Here is a 10,571-nt window from a genome sequence, read left to right on the forward strand (position 1 = left end):
ATAGTTCTACCTCTTATTTAATGTCTATGTTATGCAAATCATCAACCAATAAATATATGATAATGGTAAAAAAAACATTATAGACAAGATTATAAAAAATATGATAAACTATTTATTTAAAAAAAAAGACTCTTTATAAAGTCTAGAGACTAAAATAATATTTTATCTGAAAAATTATCACGCACAATGCGCGAGTCTACAACTAGTTGCAAGTAATAGTAAGATTTCCAACTGATTTTCCTTATTTGTATGTTTACAAAAGTAATACAACATTCACATTTCACTCTTCCAAATCTCAAGAAAGCAGATGATGATCCCAAGCCAGAGAGTCCTTTATTAGCAAACCTGAGGCAGTCTTGGCAAGCCATAAAACAAAATGATACCCACAACCTTCTCCTTAAGTCCTTAAAAAAAAAAAAAAAAAAAAAAAAAAAAAAAAAAAAAAAAAAAAAAAAAAAAAAGAAGCACGCACACATGCAAGGTTTAGTTGTAGGCATCAGGGTGTGCCAAGAGGTAGGCCTCAACAGCCTTGAAAAGTCCTGCAGCCTTTTCTTTTCCAGCCATAACTTTCTCTTCCTTGATCTCCTGCTCCCCCTTTGTGTGGTATTTGCTGGTGTTCTTCAAGACGGATCCTCCATCAGGGCTTGCACAATCTTGATCTCGTATGAGATTTTATCGAGTAATTCATTTACAATATCACCCTCAATCACACTGTAACAATATGTGAAGTTTGCTTGGTCAATCTCATCAATTCTATGCTTCACATACTTGAATTGGCTGCCTGAAAAAAATATAGAAAAAAACACTTGTTACTTACCTCTTCCCTGGGATTCAAATCTAGGTTATCATTTATAAGATAATCAAACAATGTCATTAAATCACAAAACTCTTAAAGAATAGATTTTTTTTTATTTTAAGAATGAAAGACTATAGTAATGGCATTTTTCCACTTCTAAAAAACAATACAAGTACTTTTTATTTTGTTAAACAAATTAATGATGTGTTGGAGATGAGAGAAGCAAATTACCTTCGCCAAAGGTGATCTTCTTGATGGTTCCGGGCCCCCATTTCCTTCAATGATTTCAGCACTCTTAATGGCATGGGTGCAAGCTTTGGGATGAGATTGTCAGCATCAAGGACAAAAGCCTTGAATAGCCTAGCTGGTGGGATAGCAGAGGTGATCTCATTCTCGTAAGTGAAAACACCATGATGACCGTAGAGTTTGAAACTGGAAAGTGATGAAATGAAGATTGAATAGAGAGTTAAGTGAACTTGGAGTTTTTGAGATGGCAAGAAGTGAGTACTAGAGCGTGTATTTATAGCCTAAATGAATGTTCACAAGTGCAAGTATGCAGAGACTCAATAAGAAACATAAATTATATAAAATATTTAAAATATATATATATATATAAACTATAAGTTCATTTATATTTTTTTTTAACACAATAATATATTAATAATTATTGTTAAATGAACTTTAATTATTATTACTTAGAATACTTTAATCTATTAGTTTTTTTTTTCTCCTTACGAATTTTTTATTGAATTCACAAAACATTTTTATAAATTCTTTTATATTTTCTTTCAACTCTTTAATTTAATTTGTTAGTTTCTATCCCACCAATTAAATGTTTACAATAATTGTTTCTTAGTTTGCAATTCTTTAATTTATAAGTTTACAATTCTTTAAATAAATATTTCATATTTTTATTGTCTTTTATTTTTAGGGTACTAACCCACCCACGTTGCAACAACCACTCCCACTCATTTCGATCAAAAGTCTCAAAAGTGCAAAAGACAAAACTCATCAATGCTATATATCAAACACTACAAAAACTTAACAATACAAACCCGTAGAAGGAGACGGTCAATTAGTCAAATACTCAATACTCAAAAATAATATATTAAAATACTATAACCCCACACACACACATCGTGGTTTAGGGTCTGTATGTTTTGGGTGAAAACAATTTCAGAAAAGCATTTTCCGTAAAATAGGCTGTTTGGGTGCAAAGGAAAATTCGGTCAAATGGAAAATCATTTCCGTTGACCTTCAAAAATACCTTCTGATTACGGAAAATCATTTCCGTTTTCATTTTACCTTCAATTTACTTCTGGAGAGAGAGAGAGAGAGAGAGAGAGAGAGAGAGAGAGAGAGAGAGAGCGCAAGCGCGAGGAAGAAGAGAGAGCCGGCGACACACGAACCCAGAGCCCAGATCCGGCAACCCACCACCACTCGCCGTCGACCCACAAAGACCCACGACCCACCGATCTTCAAACCAGAGCCGGCGACCCACGATCCCAGAGCCCAGAGCTTTCGACCCAGACCCAGACCTTTGACCGACGACCCATCGCCTTCGACCTTCGACCTTCGAACCATCGCCTTCCACCCAGACCTTCGATGACCTAGACCTTCGACCCAGACCCAAACGGTGACCCATCGCTCTCTCTTCCTCGATCTTGTCGACGACTCAGTGTTGTTGTTGTTGTTGCCGGAATTTGTTGTTGTTGTTGCCGGAATTTGTTGTTGTTGTTGCCGGAAAATGTGAAAAAATTGTAGGAAAATAGCATTTTCTTAATAGAACCAAACATATGAAAATATTTTTCACAATAATTTTCATAATACAACCAAACACATGAAAATATTTCCCTTTTCCGGAAAATAGCATTTCCGGAAAATAGGTATTTTTTGGAAAATATTTTACGGGAACCAAACAGGCCCTTAGTGAAAAAAAAAAAAAAAAACTCAAGAAGTCTATCAAAATACTAAAAACACACAAAGAAGTCTATCAAAACACTTTAAACACACACTCTCACAGTGAAAGAATGAGAGAAAGAGAGATGAAAATACCAAATTAAGCGGCAATGGCGGCAAATCAAGGATAGTCCAAGCGTCGACAATGCAACGACAGATCTAGGTTAGATGGTGGCAAATTGTTTTTGAGTGAAATGACTACATTTTTCCTTTGGGTTTGGAGAGTGAAGAGGGATAGTGGGAGAGGACTAAATTTCTCTCTTAAGTTTGGTTTGGCCCTTTTTTTTATTTATGATTTTTTAAATTTGATTTATGGGCTTTTTTTTCTAATATTAAAGACCAAAAATTTTCTATTGGACTCTTCTTTTTCTTTTTTCTTTTTTTTTGGAGTTTGTACATAACACCACTAAAGCACGGGAGAATGCATGAGTGGTTGAATCTGGACTCTACACGTGTAGCAACTGTGAGGTAAGGGAGAGTAGGTGATGGTCAGTGCTAAAGGTGTGACTGCCTTGGGAAGGAAGTGAGATTTACACTTGACACGGTACTCAAGCAATCAACAAAAAGGGACATAGTGACTTTTTAGAGTTGAAGGCTATGAGGACATCCCTTATTGGTTGAATGCATAGTGAGTCACTTTGGAGACATGTGTACCAATCACAGTATTTTTGATGTCCCTCTTGATAACCAAGACTTGTCTCCCAAACAATGGTAAAGCTACTTACCTTCGGGTCCTTGTGCCACATTGGCACAATTTTTATCCCTTAGTTAGCAGATAATATCATAGTTATGAAAAGATCTCAAAAGAAAGAATATGATAACTTGACACTTGTCCTTATACTCAACCACGTACCTTAGAGTACAAAAGGAACATGAAACTGAACTTTTAGGGCAAGAACCCAAATAGATATTTTGAGATGAAAGTAGAGAGTTTGTAGGAAGGAAAAGTAACTTCATTGTAAACTAATCTCTTTCTGATACATAATATAAGCTAAGCCAAGCAAGAATGTTATGTTCTTGCTCAAATCGTGGTTTTTTATCCCTTCCGGCCTTCCCTAGGGTTTTTCACGTACATTCTATGTTGTTTTGATAATCAGCTTCTTCTTTTTGTCTAAATGTGCGTCTTTTTCAAATCCTATCATCACTTTCTTTATTTCTTGTTTGAGTGTCATGTCAAAACTTTCATCTTTTCGAGCTTTCTCATGAAAATATACTATTAGATGACTTATTTCACTCTTATAAATAAGCTCAAATCTAACTTGCACATACAGAGTTTAAAGCTAAATTCAACCGGGCTTTCAGGGTATGCAAATTTTTATTGTAGGGGATTCAAAACAAATTTTTTTTTTACAAAAATATTATATATGTAATTTTTTATTTTTTTTTTTATTTTTTTTTGGGTAAGGGGGTTCAATTGAACCCCCTGACTTCAACGTAGTGCCACCCCTGCAAGTGTCCCTTAAAGATCAAAAATTCTCTTTTTTTCTTTTTTTTTTTGATGATATCCTCATTGTGACAAGGATGATAATTTTCTAAGAAAAGCATTTGTAATTTACCCAAAGAAAGCACATTTGCAAATTGGTCTAATTTAAAAATAAAAACCATTTTATTCCTAATGCCGTCTTGACCACGAATTATTTCCGAGATATGTAACAAAATGTCTCTAAAGACATGTGAAGAGAACAAACTTATGGATCTTGTGAACTAACAGTAACAAGACCAAAACATAAAAAAAAAAAAAAAAAACAAAACAAAAAAAAAAAAAAAAAAAACAAACAAACAAACAGGGTGAAGGAACCTAAGTAGTATTTGGATTTTTAGAACTTCATAAGTTCTTTCTGCCTTCTGGCATATAATTTGCAGATTAATGATCAAATTACAAATCATTCATTTAGTGTTACTTTAGATAGATAGATGGCACAAGCCACAAGGTAAGATCATTGAAATACATTTGGCCAGCTACATGTTGCAGCTTCTCAAAGCAAGAGGAATGGTCAAAGTAAATTGACATATTAGTAATCACCACAAAAAATTTTGCAAGATTTGTTATCATACTTGGAACAGAATCCATATTTGAGGGGTAGATGAATCTTGAATATTAGCTCTAATATCATGTTAAATATGCTAGAATAAATGCAAAAACAAAACCTACATCACGAAAGAAAAGTGACTCTATCTTTAAGGACAAAATGGGCTTTTGCCCTTTTCGGGCCTCCCTTCCCAAACTAAATAGGGAAATACCCCTCTTTTAAAACTTAATTTTTGATAAATCGAGTTAAAAAAAAAAAAAAAAAAATTCTTAGGCCTTATAATTAATGACATTTTAAGGAGCCTATAGTAACATTTTAAGGCAATATAGTGACGTTTTTTAACTCGACTTCAATGAAATCGAGTTATAGGTAAAAAAAAACGCCACTATAGGTCGATTTCATTGCCTATAACTCGATTTTATTGAAGTCAAGTTAAAAAACGTCACTATAGGCTCCTTAAAAATGCCACTATAAGGCTTAACTTGATTTATCAAAAATCAAGTTTTAAAAAAGATGTATTTCCCTAATTAGTTTGGGAAGAGGAGCATAATACTATATAATTTGCCCGAAAAGGGCATAAGGCACTTTTGGCCCTATCTTTAATATATAAGTGTAGTACAAAACTACAAATACTGAATTATAATGAACCTAACACAAGGTTAAACCCTAAACTAACCTACGCTGACCGTAGTTAATAGGCTTGTAGTATAAGTTTGTGTCTTGACTAGAATGCACAGCATTGAGGTTTTTCAAAATGGGGCACTGCCAAGAATGACTTGAAGCTTTGACTTTCTTTCAACAATGGCAGGCGTATGTAGCATTGGCTATCCTTATCCTATGGCTTTCACAATAATATTTTTTGAAAACTTGAAGTTTTAGCCGTTATGTTGGGTGTTGGCAATATAATAATTTTATGAACCTATCAAAAAAAAATTTTTGAAAACTTGAAGTTTTAGCTGTTATGTTAGGTGTTGGTTGGCAATATAATAATGAACCCATTCGCATTAAATGCCTTAAAATATCCAAGTATAAAGAAATTTTCTCTTTACCTATAAAATAAAATAAAAATAAAAATAAAATCTTCTATTTTCTCTTGACAGGCATATTTAATTGTGATTAGGTAAACTATGCTTTCACATTAAACTATATCAATTTGTCATTTTCAGACAGAAGTAATATTTAATTGTGGATTACTTTTTTTTCGGAATATTTGTGGAATACTTATTTCAAATGAATAAAACATGTAACTTTTTTTAGATTAAAAAAGTATACTCTTTTCATAGATTTTATTTGATGACAAAAAGCTTGCCAATTGAGTTAATTTAAATCCACAATAAACATATAACCTATTAAACTATATTTGTCCAGAAAATTTTTACCATATATCTAGTGACACAAAATATTTCATAATTTTTTTTCATAACTTCTGGCATGACTCATTATTATTGATGGCATTATAGAAGTGTTTTCATTTAGGGAACTATGTAAAAATATTGTTGCTTCAATCACAAAGCATTGTTATTTGTCATTTGATTAAAAACAAAAAATATAAATAAAACAAAAGTTTAAAAAAAAAAAAAAAACTTTTCACCTTAACAAGTTGTGAAAAATGTTCCATGTATATTTGGATATAGTTTTTTTTTGTTAAAAACTTATTTGTTAAAGCTAATTAAAGTATAATATATTATACATTTTTAAAAAATGAGGTTTAAAAAGTTATACATTAATATATATATATATATATATATATATATGTAGGGTTAGGATTTATGGCCAAGCCCAAAACAATGAATTTGTAGAGTATGGGTGAAAGAGCTAGGTTAAATATGAGATTAACAACAACGAATCACAACCCTCAAGCACAAGCCAACATGAATTTACACGTAAAGAATGGATATCTGAAGAGCTATATTATTGATTATCTGGTGAATACAAATCTTAGAGTTACAGCAAAGTTCTTCCTTTTTTTCCTCTGTTAGGAGCTTCTTTCCTTTATATAACCTCCCTTCTCTTCATCTCCACCGTCCACTTGTACCTCATCTGTGAGTCTACTTGAGTATATGTCATTCAAGCATCTCCTTTAGCTCTGTGTGAGTGGCGATAGGTAAGAATACACTGTTCAGGGGTCTTCTCCACATAAATGCGGTCAGAAAAGTTGCTTCAAAGCATTAAATACGGTGGTAGCAGTTTCCCTTTAGATATTTCTTCATCCTTATCATCTCCCAGTGTACTCAGAGTTTATCTTGATCAGAAGGAGTCCTCGGAAGATCATCTTGACCTTTTATACGTTCAATTGATCCCTACTATTCGCGTCAGAGGAATGTAACCTCTTCGGACAGAAGGCGACCTCTTCGGATTGTAATCACTTCTCCCTCTGTGGGTTCCTCTTCCAAATGGGCCTTGCCCTTACCATCTCCTTCTTCTCGTCGCACAATAGTCCTCATATGGGCTCTCGGCCCACTATGTTGAATTAGGCCCTTCCCCCCCCCCCCCCCCCACAATATATATTCAAAAACAAAAAGAAAAAGTTATTGCTAGTTAAAAAAAAAAAAAAAAAAAAAATACTGTCACCCTTTAGAATGACAGTGTTAGTAAGAAAGGATTTAAGGAAAGCATCATTAAACTATAAGACTATCCTAAAGGAGACAGAAAGATTATACCATATGCAATCTACCTACTCCACTTCTTCTTTCCTTTTTCTTTCTTTTTGAGAAACAATCTACTCACTCCACTTGGTCACAAAGATAAATAGTCAATTCAAGACTCACCATTTCACGGTCCTCTTAAATCATTTTTATAGGAAAAAACTGAATAAATTGACTACTGGAAGTTCGAGTTTACCCTTTCTCTTGGGAAAACCGGGTAATTTCCAACTCAGGACACATTACATATAATCATAATTGCAAACAGCTTGGTGAGAGTTCCATTCCATCAATCTATCAATTTGTAATTAATTAATTCTTCTTCTTCTTCATTACGTATATAATTAGAAATACTTTGAAATGAACCTTATAAGGGATTGGAATATAGTCACGATGAACCTTAAAAGCTATAGACCTACCGGACCTACAGTCACAATGTATAGATCACATTAGAAAACGCGGCAATAGACCAAATGGATCTACAGCTGCATTTTAAAAAAGCGGCTATAACCCGCGTTTTTTGTAGTGAATGAAATGGAATTGGCATTCATCATTTTTCTTTCCCACTAGACTTCCAAAACAGAGAAATAGATGGTATATTGTCCTTTAAAAATTCATTTTATTCCACTCTCTTTCCCATAAGCTGGTAATATATGGATTCAGGTGTTTCTGATATTGTTGGTAAAGAATATAGGCTAAGGCTATTGGTTTTCAAATTAACAGTGGAAATTATTTTTAAAGAAAATAAAGGTAACGAAATATAGCTCCTTTGCACTTTTAGGACATGTTTTTCAGTTTTTCTGACTTGTTTGTAGAAAAGAGTGATCAAGACATTGGGAATTTGGGACCCTTGCTTCTCATTGAAATGTATTTCAAGTCATTCCAGAAGCTAATCTTACTTGAAGATTGGGAAGTAGAACTTTAAAACTCTCTCTCTCTCTTGTGTGGAATTTGCATACCTAATTTTTCTTGTCGTTTTTCTATGATTGATTGACTTGAATTATTGGAAAAAATATAAATTGGACTCTAGAATTGGGTCAAGTTCTAAATTTGAAAATTTTCTTTTTAATGGTTAAGAAATTATAATCGTATGAAATTAATCCTTTCATAATTTTTCCGTTATAATTCTTGCTCGCATGACAAAATTTCACAAAACTATGTGACGCTCTATCATAAGGGTAGAGTTATGCAAGTATTAAATCGGTACATTTACACACAAAAATTAGGGTAAAAAATTTTAATTTGAAGGATCAAAATTGAACCTAACCCAAATTTTGGGATCACTTGTATATTTAGGAAATTGAATTACTTAATTGCTTAGTTCCTTTGATGTATGCTATTTATTTTTTAGGCCACCAAATTGAAGATTTCTCTCACAGACATACACAGCTCAAGGGTTTCCCTTTCTCCCAAAAAAAAAAAAAGGCTCAAGGGATCCCCCTACCGAAAGGCAATTAATTGGCAACCCCTGAATTGTCACTTTGATTCCACTATTTATATTTGGATAACAAATTTAGCTCAATTAACAAAATGTGCCCATCTTTTTGTGAATGATATTAAAGATGTTACAAATTTTGTAACATAATCCTTACAAAGTGATTTATTAAGTTTTAAACAAAATACAAAATATTTACTAAAAACATTTCAACATTGGCTCATGCAATCCGATGAACATACCCTCAAAACTCTTATTACCAGGCATTGGCTAGACGCAAGAAACATCAAAGGCACACGCCGCACACCAATTTAACCAATGATTGAAAGGTAGACACAAAAGACTCCTATCTCAAATATATATAAAGACATAACAGCCTCGACTTAATAGTCAGGGTTAGCCAAGAGGTAGCTTTCGACAGCCTTGAACATTCCCATTCCCTTCTCTTTCCCAGCCTTAATTTGCTCTTCCTTGATCTCTATGTCTCCAATGGTGTAGTATTTGCTTGTGCTCTTGCAAATGCATCCTCCATCTGGGGATGACTCGAACTTAATCTCGTTAGCAATTTTTTCGAGTGTGCTCATCAAAGCATCACCTTCAATCACACTGTAGCCAAATGCGAAATTCTCTTTGTCTAATGAATCAATCCGGTGCTTCATGAATTTGAACTGGCTAGCTGCAAACCAAAATTAACAAAACATGTTAGTTTTTGCTTAATACATGGCACCATGCTAGGAATAAAAAAAAGTAGTTACTAATTGAATTAATTGAAACCCACATTAAATTTGTTTTTCATTAATTTTTTAAAATGTTCATGAACAAAGTCTTAGTTATGATAATTTAATAGTGTAAACTAACCTTCACCAAAGTTAATTTGCTTGATTGTTCCAGGCCCTCCATTTCCTTCGAGTGTCTCAATACTTTTAATAGCTTGTGGGAGGATTTTGGGGATTAGGTTGTCGGAATCAAGGACAAAGGCCTTGAACATTTTGGCTGGGGGGATTGCAGCAGTGATCTCCAAGTCATAAGTGACAACACCCATAATTTCTTTCTAAGTTTGAAAATGATCCAAGTGAGAAGTGAGAACAATGAGATGGAGAATAGGTTGCTATGTAAGAAGTTCTTGGGTTGGATAAGTCTAAGCACTAGAGGTCCTATTTATTGATAAGTCATAAGCTAATTAATGCTTATGTGAAAGGGTTGAATTGCACTCCTACACTTTGTTGTGTTTATCTCCCAAAATGGCGGGGAAATGATGGTTATCTAATTAGGAAAAAAAATTCTTGCATTTCAAAGAATTTTTGGAAATTACATATAAGGTTGATATTAAAGTTCCAAATGTATCAATTTGAATTTGAAGCCTCTGTCCATCTACATTATTTTCATTTTCATTATTCGGGGCAGTAACGGAGTAGAAAAATAATAGAAAATTGTTAATAAAATTTTATGTTTCACTTAAGTAACCAGCTTTTTACAATCATTTTCACTTTAATAAAGCTTTTTTTCCACTAAACAAAGTTTTAAATCTCTGTTCAATGGCTACCAAATTGATGTGAATAAGTACCAAGTGAAAAGCAAAGTTTAATTTATGATTTTGGTTTTTCTTTTTTTCTTTTTTCTTTTTTTGGCATCGCTGCTATCCAGAATAATGGAAATGAATAATAGAAATTGACAAAAACTTCAAAATTGAAACAATTTCATAAATCTAA

General features: G+C 33.1%; 1 protein-coding gene and 1 pseudogene across 1 annotated transcript; both read right to left on the reverse strand.

The window, feature by feature from the left end:
• Positions 1-401: 401 nt before the first annotated feature.
• On the reverse strand, positions 402-2,441 carry LOC136067327 (major allergen Pru ar 1-like; annotated as a pseudogene).
• Positions 2,442-8,997: 6,556 nt separating this feature from the next.
• On the reverse strand, positions 8,998-10,028 carry LOC112028526 (major allergen Pru ar 1). Its single transcript, XM_024061226.2, has 2 exons — positions 9,721-10,028; positions 8,998-9,538 (listed from the first exon to the last, which is right to left on the reverse strand). The coding sequence occupies exons 1-2, from the start codon at positions 9,902-9,904 to the stop codon at positions 9,246-9,248; spliced, it is 477 nt and encodes a 158-aa protein (XP_023916994.1). The 5' UTR covers positions 9,905-10,028; the 3' UTR covers positions 8,998-9,245.
• Positions 10,029-10,571: the final 543 nt, after the last annotated feature.

Source organism: Quercus suber, unplaced genomic scaffold (genome assembly GCF_002906115.3).
Source record: "Quercus suber isolate HL8 unplaced genomic scaffold, Cork oak 2.0 scaffold_67, whole genome shotgun sequence".
Taxonomy (NCBI): Eukaryota; Viridiplantae; Streptophyta; class Magnoliopsida; order Fagales; family Fagaceae; genus Quercus; species Quercus suber.